The sequence below is a fragment of the Oreochromis aureus genome, linkage group 3, assembly GCF_013358895.1.
Source record: "Oreochromis aureus strain Israel breed Guangdong linkage group 3, ZZ_aureus, whole genome shotgun sequence".
In the NCBI taxonomy this organism is placed as follows: Eukaryota; Metazoa; Chordata; class Actinopteri; order Cichliformes; family Cichlidae; genus Oreochromis; species Oreochromis aureus.
Window position 1 is genome coordinate 52,877,598 of NC_052944.1, and position 14,062 is coordinate 52,891,659.

Below are 14,062 nucleotides of genomic sequence, written 5' to 3' on the forward strand. Positions count from 1 at the left end.
TTACAATAATGCAATAAGACTGCGCGAAATACAGCAGCGCATAATTGATAATGACACCATCTTTCAAAATATACACAGTGCAAGCATTTCTGCACTAAGTCGTGTACTTGCGCGCCACAGAATAAGAATGAAGCAAATTTACAGAGTTCCTTTCGAGAGAAACACAGAACGTGTAAATTTGAAACCTTTACTTATTTACTTATTTTTATTGATTTATTTATATTCTACAGTCTGATGACGAGTAAATGCACCACAATTTCATCCTGATGTGCACTAACTGTTCTGAATGACAATAAACTGGCGATTCTATTTTATTCTATTCTATAATCAGAAATAAATGAAATAACTAAATAAAAAAAAAGAAAGTTGCTACATTTCTGCAAGTCAGTACTTTCTTTGAATGTCAACATGAATTATAATTTTGTTCAATGTATAGAAAAAGTTCCTTTTTCAGAGATTTGTTAACAAATAAACAAAATAATCTCCTTCATAACTCTTTACAATACAGAGATAAAGAGACATTTAATAGGAACACAAACACACATATGACAAATAAATAACAAATAACAAATACGAACCTTTGCTTCAATGTCCTGCAGGTTCTTTTCAGCTTCCTCCCTCCTCTGTTGTTCCTCCAGGAGTTTCCTCCTTGAGGTTAAAGGACACTGAGAGATGGCAGACAAACAAAGTACAAATACTTTGTTACTGTACTAAAGTAGAATTTTCAGGTATCTATACTTTACTTGAGTATTTATTTTTCTGAGAACTTTTTAAGTTTACTTTAGTTTTTGCACATTGGATATTCATCACTTTGAGCCTCCAAACATCAAACCAATTACTTTTGGTTTAACAAAACTGATTTATTATTTCAGGTCACTTCAAACATCAAATTGCTTTGAGCATAAGCGCTAACATATGAAAGGCGATGCTGTTTGTTTATTAATCACACGGAGATTTTGCATAAAATGAGATGAAATAGATACCAGAGGCAAAACTGAGTATCATAGTCAGGAGTTAAAGTTTTTTACTTTTTGTCTATATTGCGGTAGGCCTACTTCAGCATCGAGCCAGGTAATTTCAAACGAGACATTTCTGTCAGCTCAACAAACAAAACATATTTGTGCACCAAAAAAGTAGTTTCTGTTCATCTGGACGTTTTCAGTGGGAGAAACGTTTCGTGACTCATCCAAGTGACTTCTTCAGTCTCAGCTGACTGCAGGTTTCCAGTTTCATAAACACTACATGAGCATGAAACCACAAACAGAACTATTTCTTACTGAAGACGATTAGAAATCCTAACATCCATGTCCGCAGGAAAATTAGTCTCCACGTTACAGGCTGCTTCACTTCCATTACATTCACGTTTCCTCACTTCTAATATGAAGTAATCCAGTCAGTGAGATGATGTCAGGAAAAAACAAAAGGTCTCCAACAAGTGTGGCATCTCTTCCTGGAGCCTCCGCTGTTTTCCTTCCCACACATTGACCTACTTTGATGGGATTCACGATCGTGCTTCGGTAAGAAACTTGTTATATTTGTGCTGTGATGTGCATGTAGTGGCTGCTGTGTTGTTAAATAGGGCTGATGGCAGCAGCTGGTTGCACAGCTCGGTGCACTCAGCCAGAGGAGGAAAAATCAGTTTTTGTCAGTCATGTGACCCACCTGTCACGTGACGCAGACTCGCTCTCCTCCAGTCCTCATTTATAAAGTGCTTTATAAACCCAAATGTGATCCTCTTGAACTGATTTTTAGTTTTACTGTCGTTATTATCCTCTCAGTTCTCGATTCTCTCACTAGTTAGTGAAAATAAACTAATGTTAGTCTATCAACCACGTGATGTCATGTTCCGCACTGACAGAAGATGGCGCTAAACATGTTTTTAAAACTTTAAGCGCTTATTTCTTAAATCCAGCTTCACAGTTACATCTATGTCAGTGTTTGAGGGCTCAGTGTGTAAATTAGCCTTTATATGTGCAGCTTTCATGTCCTCTTAAAGGTCCAGCTGCTGTATTTCACAGGAAGAGAAAAGAAAGAGCTAACTTCACTCAGAGATGGAGAAATCCCACTTTAACCTCTTTAATGCTCATCTTCTGTTCAGAGAGAAAGTTTCCCTCTACAATGGAGGCAACAGAAAATAGAGCTTTTTTTATTTTCTTCTTTTTGTCGCTCAGTCTCTACTTAAGTAATTCAAGCTAATTGCATTTATTAGAATTAAAATTTACACTGAATTAATGTTTGTATTCCCATTTACTGATATTATTTCATTATTAGTTAACTTTCTACAAAAATAGCTGGTAGAAACGTGCAAAGAGCCTCCAAAGAGCTACTTTTACTGTTTTACTCTGAGTAAATTTCAGAGTCTGTACATTTTCATTTTTACTTGTAAAGAAATTGAATCAGTAGTTCAACTTTTACTGAGTATGTTTTAACACTAGTATTTGTATTTCTACTTAAGGACAGAATGTCTGGACCTCATCACCTCTGGTGTCATTAGGATGAAGATTTGTGTCAGTCTGTGGGATTGTACTCTTAAGGTTTATATTATCAATGGTAATTATGTGAAGGTGCATTTCGGGGTTTGTTATGGAGTAACACAAAACTAATATAACACAGTGTAATGGATTACTTACTCCAGGTAATAAATAATGTAACACATTACTTTAAAGTGTAATGTGAATTACAGCATGAGCGCAACACTGATTAAAGCCACAATCAATAAATCTGCACATATGACATAAAACACAATGATGCGGTAGAAAAACCTGTTTTTCATTCTTGGGTTGTATTTTTAAATCAATACGTTTCTTTTATTAATGAGCACGCCTGTTGTCTTTGTTGGTGATGTGTGATGTCATCAACCAAAGTCCAGAAAAAGCTTGATTATATAAAATAACTTCATCAGTAGCAACATTTTTACTAAAACAGAGACTGTGGTGACATTACTGAAGTAGTAATCTAATAATGATAAATGAAAACACATTATTTCTGCTTCATTCCTTTAATATCAAAAGAGAATTCTTTCTACTCACACTAGGAAATGCACATAATGTAAATAATGTCTGTGTGGTAACTGTGTGCAGTGTTTTTCTTTTTCTGTTGAGCATTATTTCAGGTAGTTTTATTGTGAAATCCTGAAAAGTATTTAATTTCATTTTTGTAAAAACAGTGAACATTTTGATATTTAACTTATTCGTGTTTATCTACTCACGCATGAAGTCTGCTTCTTAGTTTTGGTAGAAGAGCTGCTGCTATTGAGTTGCTCTGTCTCTCTGGCTTCTTCAGAGGAACCTTTAGCATCTCCTGAGTCAGTCTGATTCTTTCTCAGAGGAACTTCAGCACCTTCCACATCAGTCTGATCCTCTGGGCTTCTGTTGGTCTCTTTTTGAAATTAAAATTAAATAAGAAGGAAATGCCCAAACTTGGATTAAAATATTAAACCTCTCATCAGAGTCTCAATGAAAACATTGATTTATAGTAGCAAAAAACAATGATTAATCAGTGACTTACTCATCATGTGTTTCTTCTTTCTACGTAAAAGAACAACAACTGATAAAATTAACAGCATGATGCACAGAGCCAAACTAACAGCCAAACCGATGATGAGAGAGGAAGAACTGGACGGGATCTCAAAGAAATCCTCTGAAATGGTAAAAAACAAAACAAAACACATTTCTAGAAATCTGGACTTCAGATGTTCAAAAAGTCTTTCTCTCATAAATGTAATAATATAATTTGAACCTGGAACATGTATGTGTGTCTCTCTGCTCTGGTTGGTGTTCCTCTGTTGGACTCTGCAGGTGATGTTGTTGCTGTGTCTCTTCTCCACAGTCACTCTGCTGCTGACAGTATAGAGGTCATCAGGACCTCTGAGGGTCTCTGTAGGTCCAGCAGAGAGGAGCTTTCCCTCACCGTCCAACCACAGCAGCTCAGGCTCTGGATACCAGCCTGCAGACTCACACTGTAACACCACTCCTCCTCTGTTTTTGTCAATCCCTGATAAACTGATGGCAGGTGAGGTGGCAGCAACGGATGCTGAGCAAAAGAAAAAATGGAATTTAAAAGTCAGTGGGCATTAATGAAATTACAAGATGCAAAAATATACTTGTGTACCTGTAAAGCTAATAGAGTTCTGAATTTCTAAGTTTGGTCACTTACAAAGAAATGAACTGTCTCAAATTTTTATGTCATGTCTTAATTTTAAACAAGGGAAAAAGACCATCAACCAAAAGCCCAGAAAAAAATGTTACAGAATCAATTTCTTCCAATTCAACCTCTCTGTCACCATGGGAAAGAACAAAGAGCTTTCAAATGATCCCAGGGACAAGACTGTACAATGCAAGACCATCAACATGAAGCTACTTACCAACAACTAGCTTGACTAAAGCTTCTTTTTCCAAATCTGGAATATAGCATTTGTATGTCCCTGTATCGTTAAATTTCACTTTGGAGATTTTCAGTGAAATATTTCCATACTTGAGTTCATCAACAAACAATGACGTCCTTCCTTTGAAAGAAGGATTTTTTAATTTTTCAAGTTCCTGACTGGCACGTGAAACGTAGACAAATCTAGGGTCAAGTGAAGATCTTGTCCACTCCAGTGTCTTTGTAGAAACATCGTATGCAGGTTCCACATGACATGGCAAAATGACATCATCACCAGCTCTTGCCACCAGTGCCTGAGATGGACCAATCAACTGAGGCTGACCTGAAAACAAGTAATCATAATTCTTAAATAAGAAATGGCCAGAAGGGATTGTTTTTAGCATTATCTCACAATATCTTTTTAAATGACTGAACCTAAAGGTGTGATGTGGAGACTAGATGCATGTAAACTCTGCTGGGTAGAGTCTATAAGCTGCCCTATCTATTAAATTGTTTGTTTTATGTTCACCCCAAGTTGTTATTTCCCTTTAAGAGACAATTCACCTCAAACTGTCTAGACTAAATTGGTGCTAGCAGAGGCCAACAGCATCACATGGCCTCTGCCAGTGGATCATGGCAGATGAGTGAAGAGCATGAATGGATTCTAAATATCACAATCACTATGATTTTGTAAAGAGCTAAAATTGTTTCAACAATTCCCTGCAAGATGTAGCTGTGAAAGCAGCCATGTCTCTAACAAGCATCTTCTCTGATTCTAAAACTATTAAGATTATTGTTGGTGTCAGAGTACAGTGTATGTTGATGTATAATACTGTATATCGATCCTATTCAAATACCTCTGCTGACAGAAACTGAAAAGCTGTTCTGTATCCAGCCAGTGTTGCTTTGACTTATTAAACGTGGATCTTAATGAAGGCATGTTTCAAGCACAAATATAAATAATTAAAATGTGCACTTCACATATGACAAAAAACAACAACAATATTTATTTATGCATGAATTACCATTACAGACATCCTTTAGGAGAATGATGAAGATCAGAACACTGAAAGCTTTGAGCAGTGATCGAGGAAACAGTCCGTTCAGCTGATGAGCCATCCTGCAGCTCTGAAAACAGGCAGATAACATTAATACAATAGAAACCACTGCTGACTGGAAAATTCTGTTTTGTGTTTCAGTAACATAAGTTGTACAATTAGGACTAAATGAATTCCTGGGAAGAATTCTTGTCTGTCATCTAACTTGCATATCTACATAAATCATGCTTTTTTTTCGTAGCAGTACTTCACTGAGTGTAGATCATCCTATCTATACTGCCTTATGCAATTACAGTGCTGTCACCTACTGTAAAGTTACAGATACATCTGGTTTATAGATTCACTTTTTTGACCCACATGAAAGCTTCAGAACAACTCACACTTGGACTATATTCTTCAAACCAAGTTTGACTCTAATGGTTTTAACAGTGTTTTAGACAGAAGCTACATGTCCCATTAATAACAACATTAAATTTAGAAGACAACGCACCTGTTGACTGTGCTCTCTCTGTAACTCACTGAATGACTGTTAAAGAAAAACAAGTACAAATGATCAGTGATAGTTTCACTTACAGTGTCTTTGTGTAGGTGAACTTTGAGTTTGTTACTAAGTAACACATAAGTTTCATAAACACTGCAGTGGCAATAAAAAAACACTGTTAGTGAGGACTGTTTCTTCGTTATCTTATAAAGCTCATAAAGAGTTTGTAGTTGTTTGGTGTATTTTTGCTGCAGGGAGCAGATTTGCTGATAAATCTCTTACAATCTTATAGAAATGTAAAAGTAAGAGTTAAACTGTAAAAAACAAAATAAAAGAAAGAAAGCTCGGACAGTTTTGCCCATTTGGTTTACCCCAGTACAGATTACTCAGAGAAAATCCTCTTTGTTCTCCCTGAGGGTTAGTCCCTGTTCCCGCATTAGTTTTGCCCCTCAACACTTTCATTACACTTCATTACAACTTGGGGCCCGCTTGATATAAGTTTGCCCTCCCCACACATCTCCACAGTTCTCAGTGGAATATAGAGAAATGTTCTACTCCATATTTGATACCAGTTAGTGGAAGTAATGTACTGTGGAGGTGTGGCCCCAGGCTCAGCTGCAGGGGAGGCGTGGGTCACGTCAATAAACGCTTCACAGTGATAAAAACATATCAGTGTGTCGGGTCAAATTTTATATGTACCATGGTTCATTGTACCATGTGTTCACATTTGCTGGGTATGAGCTTGAAAAAGCCTTCACTTTTGTTAATTTATTTATTTATTTCGACTAACACTCAAAAAATAAATATTGAACAGAAAACAATCCTGTAGAGAACTACTGAATGATTAAAATGCTTTATTTTAGGATTATGCAGTTCTGTTATTCCAACTTACAGTTTTTTCTGAATGCTTAAACCCTAACTGTGATTCTTATAGCACAATTTCTAAAATTATTAATACTTATAGCAAAACCACTCACTGAGTTTGCAAAACTAAAAGCACAAACACTGCTTTGCACTCAGTTTGCCATTTTGTAACACACACTTTGCAAACCTGTAGCTACAATCCACTGCACAGCACTCTTTTTGCAGAACTTTAAACACAACTCACGGCTTTACACTCAATTTGCAAATGATCAACGCACTCCTAGCAAAACTATACACATTTATGGCCATTATTTACAGTATTTTGCCAACTGTCTGGCACACTGTCACATGTGAAAACTTTTTTAGATAATTAGTTCACTTTGCAATCAGTCTAAGCACTATAATACAGGTAAGCTCTGTGTGTGGAGTACAATGGAGGGAGCAGGAAGAGTGAGAAGTAGAGGAGGCCGAGGAAGAGGACGTGGAGGTGAAGAAGTAGGATGAAGAGGAAGACAAGGACAAGGAGGAGCAAGAGGAGGACGAGGAGGGGGGAGAGGAGGACGAGGAGGACGAGGAGGGGGGAGAGGAAGGGTAAGAAGAGTAAGAAATAGAATTGCTGATGACATCAGAGCTACAATAGTGGACCATGTAATCAACCATGGAGTGACCCTGAGGGAAGCTGGCCAACGGGTTCAGCCTAACTCGAGCCGCTACACTGTAGCAAGCATCATAAGGACATTTTGAAATGAGAGTCGGTTAGTACAGTCACTCTGCACTAAGATTTGTAGCACTGCCGTGCTAATGAGAAACATAACAATACCATAGATGTAAAAATACTGAAATTGTTACTTTACAGAATTGCTAGATGACCAGATGCTGGGGCAGAGGAAGCATGTTCACTGCAGACCAAGAAACCCATACAGTCAATATGGCGATTGCAAATAATCCTATAGTTGGAAATAAACACTTGTGTTTGTTTTGATGTGTGTGAATAAACACCAGTACTTGAAGTTTGGATCCCTCTATGCTTACGGATCTATGACAAAAGTATGAGCTCAAACTGACATGGCCTACCTTGTGCACAGAGAAAGCAAAAGCCAGATGTGTTTTGTATTCATACCATCAGTGTGTAGTTGGTGCATTGTGTGCTTATTACAGTTTTTTCTGATTGCTTAAGCACATTTTTTGTAACTATTGGCTATTTTTGCAAAACTCTACACACAAATAAGAAAACCTGTCACCCAATTATCAAAACATTGTAGTTCTCTTGCAAAAGCGAACACAGCTAGATTAACTCTTCACAAATTCGTAAAAATGGTGTTTTCGTATCAAACAGTACACACAAGCCATCATCTACTAAGCACACAATGTGCCAACTACACACTGATGGTATGAATAAAAAACACATCTGGCTTTTGCTTTCTCTGTGCACAAGGTAGGCTATGTCAGTTTGAGCTCATACTTTTGTCATAGATCCGTAAACATAGACGGATCCAAACTTCAAGTACTGGTGTTTATTCACACACATCAAAACAAACACAAGTGTTTATTTCCAAGTCAAAACGAAATAGTAATTTCACTGAGGAAAAAAAAGAAATCAGTCTACATCGTGTCGTCTCTGTGGATCTGGCCACAAAATTTCGTCTACATCACATGAAATGTCCTCTAGTCCAAGGCACTGGGAAAAATATCTTCTGGAATTTTACATCTATGGTATTGTTGTGTTTCTCATTAGCATGGCAGTGCTACAAATCTTTGTGCAGAGTGACTGTACTAACCGATTCTCATTTCAAAATGTCCTTATGATGCTTGCTACAGTGTAGCGGCTCGAGTTAGGCTGAACCCGTTGGCCAGCTTCCCTCATCATTCCATGGTTGATTACATGGTCCACTATTGTAGCTCTGATGTCATCAGCAATTCTATTTCTTACTCTTCTTACCCTTCCTCTCCCCCCTCCTCGTCCTCCTCTCCCCCCTCCTCTTGCTCCTCCTTGTCCTTGTCGTCCTCTTCATCCTATTTCTTCACCTCCACGTCCTCTTCCTTGGCCTCCTCTACAGAGCTTACCTGTATTATAGTGCTTAGGCTGATTGCAAAGTGAACTAATTATCTAAAAAAAGTTTTCACATGTGACAGTGTGCCAGACAGTTGGCAAAATAGTGTAAATAATGGCCATAAATGTGTATAGTTTTGCTAGGAGTGTGTTGATCATTTGGAAATTGAGTGTAAAGCCGTGAGTTGTGTTTACAGTTCTGCAAAAAGAGTGCTGTGCAGTGAATTGTAGCTACAAAGTTTGCAAAGTGTGTGTTACAAAATGGCAAACTGAGTGCAAAGCAGTGTTTGTGTTAGGATCCCTGGGTCATCGACCCAGTGGTTTGTGTTTTGGTTCTTTGAGTTTGTTATTTCATTATATTCTAGTTTTGCTTTTTGGGTTTTTGGATTATTCTTAGTTTGGGTTCTCTGGGTGGGTTCTGTTAGAGTTTTAGTGTTCTGGTTTTCTGTCTGTAATTCTGAGTTGCTGTCTCCCCTGTTTGCTGTATCCCCACGTCCAGTCACTGTCTGTGTCTGCCCTGGTCCCACGTCTTTGTTCCCTTTGTTATAATGCCTGCCTGTGAGTCTGTGTTATGTTTCCTGTTTTACTTTGAAAGTCCATGTCTCATGTTAGTGTATCTGGTTTTGCTCTCCTTGTCTCGTTAGTCCTGATTTGCCCCAGCTGTGTTTCCCTCCTGTTGCCCATTCCCTGATTGCTCCCTCTGTGTACTTAAACCCTGTGTTTCTTTGAGTCAGTGTCGCGTCGTCCCTCATGCTGTGTGTATATCTCCCTGTGGCTCCCTGTGTGTGTGTTTTGTTAGATTCTTTTCAGTTTAGGTTTTGTAGATTTTCTTTGTTCAGCAATAAAGCTGTTTTGAGTTCACCGTTTTGTCTCCGGAGTCTGCACCTTGGGTCCTATTCCTGTCTGCACACAGCCGTAACATGACAGAACGACGCGACCATACTATGGACCCAGCAGACATTGAACTTCAGGAGCGATGTCGAGCAGCCTTTGCCCAGCTGGAGGAGGAACTCCGCTGGAAGCCATGGCTCACCCCTGACGTTGGGCGCATTTTCCATGGCACTCGGCTGGCTCTCGGCGGTCCCCGGAGCTGCCAGAAGTCTCCACCTGTTGCTCCGCTGGCACTCAAGATGCGGCCACTTCAGTTGGGAGTTCTCCGTGTGGCTTCAGGCGCTCACGCTCCAGCCTCAGCGTCACCGTTCTGTGCGCCAGAGGCTCAGTTGCTCACGCCGCCAGCTACCTCTGCCCAAAGGAAACGGCGCTCACGTCGCCGTCATAAGGACACTTCTGAGCAATTTGCGGTGAGTCGAAATAACTACATTTCCCACACTGAGCCAGTAAACAGAAAGGACTATAATCTCACCTCAGACACCTTCGGGATCTCTTTTCTCGATGAAGATTTGGATTGGGAGGCCAGTTTTGGTTTGGCTCCTCACGAGCTTGTTGATGGCAATATACATTCGTCTGAGATTTTTAGTTCTACGACTGTTCATCATGGCGGAAACAGGCTAAAACCCACTTTTGTCGAGTCTGCTTTTTCTGAACCTGGCCGCATAAATTCTGAGACTGTGAAACCTGTTAAATCAAAGACTGAGACTGTTCAGACTGTTAGACGTGGTGGTAGGAAGCTGAAAAAGATTTTAGCTGAGTCTCTATTTGCTGAGCCCGCTCCTTCGCCCAGTTGTGTTCCTGCTCCCAGGGCGGCTCGGGCCCAGCATTCCCCTGCACCTGTTTCAGTTCTTCAGGTGAGGGAGGCTGAGGTCCAGCTGGTCCCTGCTCCGGTGCCTGTCGTGGCACCCGTACCTTCTCCTCGGGTGGGAGAGGCCGGTATCTGGCAGGTACCTGCACCTGTTTCTGACCTCGCTGGAGGCTCAGGTGAGCCCGTCCAGCAGTTTTCTTTAGGCTCCGTAGGCTCAGAAAACCTAGCCCAGCCATCTGCTAATCCACCACCTCACCCACCATTACTACCATCATTACAACAGTCAATAGAACTTAAACTTCTATCCATAGCTCGAACATTAGCTCACCTCTCAGCTCAGTCGCCTGCTCAGTTACTACCTGCCTCGCCTGGAGGGTCCGAGGGGCCCGTCCAGCCTTCGTCTGCCTCCGCTGGAGGGTCCGAGGGGCCCGTCCAGCCTTCGTCGCCACCACCTGCGGCTCCCACGCCGTCGCCTGCAGCTTCGTCCTCGCCTGGTCCAGCTTCAGCTACGGCTTCGTCCTCGTCCTCGCCTGGTCCGGCTTCGGCTTCGTCCTCGCCTGGTCCGGCTACAGCTTTGCTTGGTCCAGCTCTGGCTTCTGCTTCGCCGTCGCCTGGTCCAGCTCTGGCTTCTGCTTCGCCGTCGCCTGGGCCTGCTCGTCCTGCCCGGCCTGCTCGTCCTGCCCGGCCTGCTCGTCCTGCCCGGCCTGCTCGTCCTGCTCGTCCTGCCCGGCCGGCTCGTCCTGCTCGTCCTGCCCGGCCGGCTCGTCCTGCACGTCCTGTCCGGCCGCTTTCCTGGCCAATGACTGGATGTCCTCGCCGTCGTGGACGGCCTCCTGACCTGCTCCGTCGCCGCCGGTGCCTCCCGCCCGGCCGGCCTCCTGAACTTTTTTCTGGACTCTTGTGCCGTTGTCCTCCGGGCCGGCCCCCTGAACTGCCCGGGTTTGGACTCTTGGGCCGTCGTCCTCCGGGCCGGCCCCCCTGAACTCTGTGACTTGTTTTTCCTGGCCGCCTGAGATTTTGTTATGTTGCTTTCCGGGCTCCGGTGTTTGCGCTTTTTTTTTTGTTTCTTGCTCCTTGTTTGATTGTTTCGAGCCCTCCGTCCTGTTTCCCCCACCGCCTGCCCTGGTTGGGTTGTTTTTCGTTTTTGGTGTTCTGGTTTGGGCTGTCTGGAAGCCAGCCCTTAAGGTGGGGGTACTGTTAGGATCCCTGGGTCATCGACCCAGTGGTTTGTGTTTTGGTTCTTTGAGTTTGTTATTTCATTATATTCTAGTTTTGCTTTTTGGGTTTTTGGATTATTCTTAGTTTGGGTTCTCTGGGTGGGTTCTGTTAGAGTTTTTTAGTGTTCTGGTTTTCTGTCTGTAATTAGTGTGAATGCTTTTACAAGCATTCACAGTATTGTTCTTCTAATCTTTATTAGTGTGAATGCTTGTAAAAGCATTCACAGTATTGTTCTTCTAATCTTTATTAGTGTGAATGCTTGTAAAAGCATTCACAGTATTGTTCTTCTAATCTTTATTATTATTATTAGTGTGAATGCTTGTAAAAGCATTCACAGTATTGTTCTTCTAATCTTTATTATTAGTGTGAATGCTTGTAAAAGCATTCACAGTATTGTTCTTCTAATCTTTATTAGTGTGAATGCTTGTAAAAGCATTCACAGTATTGTTGTTGTAATCTTTATTCTATTTTATTATTATCTATTCCGTACGTTTTTTGTACTGTATCTCCTTCAAAACCGTTCAACTTAGAAAAACCATTCAAACACCATTAGATTCCTCTTCTTTTGGACATGACTGCTTCTATTTCTCTCATTTCTAACATTTATATTTTTAATTTTATTCAACTTTTTTCAACAAAAAATTCCCATGTATTTCAATGGGGAGACCCTTCAAATCCTCATTCAACTTACTCATTTTCAAACTGTATCTACTTCAACATACGTTGACATAGAGCCACCATTCAAACTTTAAAACGAAGACAAGACATTCAACTATTCAACTTGTATTTATCTTTTCAATATCTGTTATACTTTTTCTTCAGTTCCAGTTTAAGTTTCATGATGTTTTTTCAGCCGTTTCAGCGTTTATAATGGGTGTGTATGGGACGGAATGTTGGGGCTAGAGTGAGACAGCTCAACTGCTAGAGTGAGAGGAGCGAAAAAATTAATCTTAAAATCTTTTTTAAAACTGCTGCTGTGTCCGCAGCGTTTGCTCTACAGGTCTGATTTTACCCTCAAAACGTAGCCATCGCTGTCCTCTTTCATCCAATGTGTTTACTATTGTCCTAGGTGTTATGGTTCTTTCATAAATGTCACCAAAGCACAGACTCCTCCCTCCAAGTCCTCCATAGACTCCAATGTTAAAATGGCTCAGAAGGTTCGTTTGAAAACCAGAAGTACAGGCTGTCTTTACACTGTCACCACGTCCATATAATAAGCTCCACAGGCATGAAAACTGAGAATTAGGTAGACTGGACATTGCTGTCGCTCACGGTGAAAGAATTTTGTCAATAGGACCTGTACTTTTCATTTGGGAGCGATTTGTTTCGACCTGACTTTTCTGTTCATTTTAAGCAGCAAAAGTGAGGTGCATGTCTGTGTGCGTGTGTACTGAGCCATTGGGTGCAGTCACTATAGCAACCAGGCTCACACCTGCCTGCCTAACGAGCTCTGTCTCTCACTGTGCCAAGATTCATCTTAAACACTTCTCTTTCAACTGCTGCTGTGTCCACAGTGTTTGCTCTACAGCCATCATTTTACCCTCAAAACGAAGCCATCGTTCTTCTCTTTCCAACACTGTGTCTTTCAAAGCTCAGAGATGTAAACCTTTAAAAGTGTGTGGATCCAAGTGGAGGGTTCACATTTTAGTCATTCAGTTATTCAAAGAATATGAACTTTTAATATTCATTCAGAGGTTTTTTGACTCTAAATTTTCTTTTCTCATTTCTTAGGTTTTTCTAATTTTTATTGAAAAACTTTTCAGCTATTTTCCAATTTCTTCTGTGTGATTTTCAGCTTTTAGCAGTTCAGGACTTTGAATTTTTAAACTGAAAACAAGTTTTTTTTTTATCTCATTCAACATTTTTAACTTAAAATTCAGCAATTAATTTATTTCAGTGCATACATTCAGATTCAAGCATTCACACTGCAGTTTCTTCAGAAAATGCACTTTCTAGTTATTATTGTGTGGATGCCCTAAAAGGGCTTCCACACTATTGAGTTCCTGTTTCTCTTTATTCTTTATTGTGTGGATGCCCTAAAAGGGCTTCCACACTATTGAGATCCTGTTTCTCTTTCTTCTTTATTATTATTCTTCAAGTTGCTTCCGTACATTTTTTGCCGTTTAACTACTGCCTCAGTTTTCAGCCGATTTTCTCCGTTCAAACTCTATACTGTTCTGCTCTTTCTGCTAACGTTTGCTATGACTTTTGGTGTTTATTACTGTTATACTTTTTAAAATATTACACTTTTTTCCTTTAATTTGTCCCATTGAAATGAATGGAAATCTTCAGAAATTCTGCTAAAACTTGCTTGTTTTTGAAACTTAACT

General features: G+C 40.4%; 1 protein-coding gene across 1 annotated transcript in view; it reads right to left on the reverse strand.

Annotated features, from left to right (window-relative positions):
• LOC116310140 (selection and upkeep of intraepithelial T-cells protein 6-like) overlaps positions 1–14,062 on the reverse strand; it is a 94,187-nt gene that overhangs the window by 26,622 nt on the left and 53,503 nt on the right. The window contains exons 2-8 of the mRNA XM_039601723.1: positions 5,911–5,946; positions 5,388–5,490; positions 4,364–4,705; positions 3,739–4,032; positions 3,508–3,639; positions 3,209–3,378; positions 579–665 (exon numbers count right to left, since the gene is read on the reverse strand). Coding sequence (XP_039457657.1) covers positions 579–665; positions 3,209–3,378; positions 3,508–3,639; positions 3,739–4,032; positions 4,364–4,705; positions 5,388–5,481 — 1,119 coding nt within the window. The 5' untranslated portion in view covers positions 5,482–5,490; positions 5,911–5,946. The remainder of the gene's footprint in view (positions 1–578; positions 666–3,208; positions 3,379–3,507; positions 3,640–3,738; positions 4,033–4,363; positions 4,706–5,387; positions 5,491–5,910; positions 5,947–14,062) is intronic.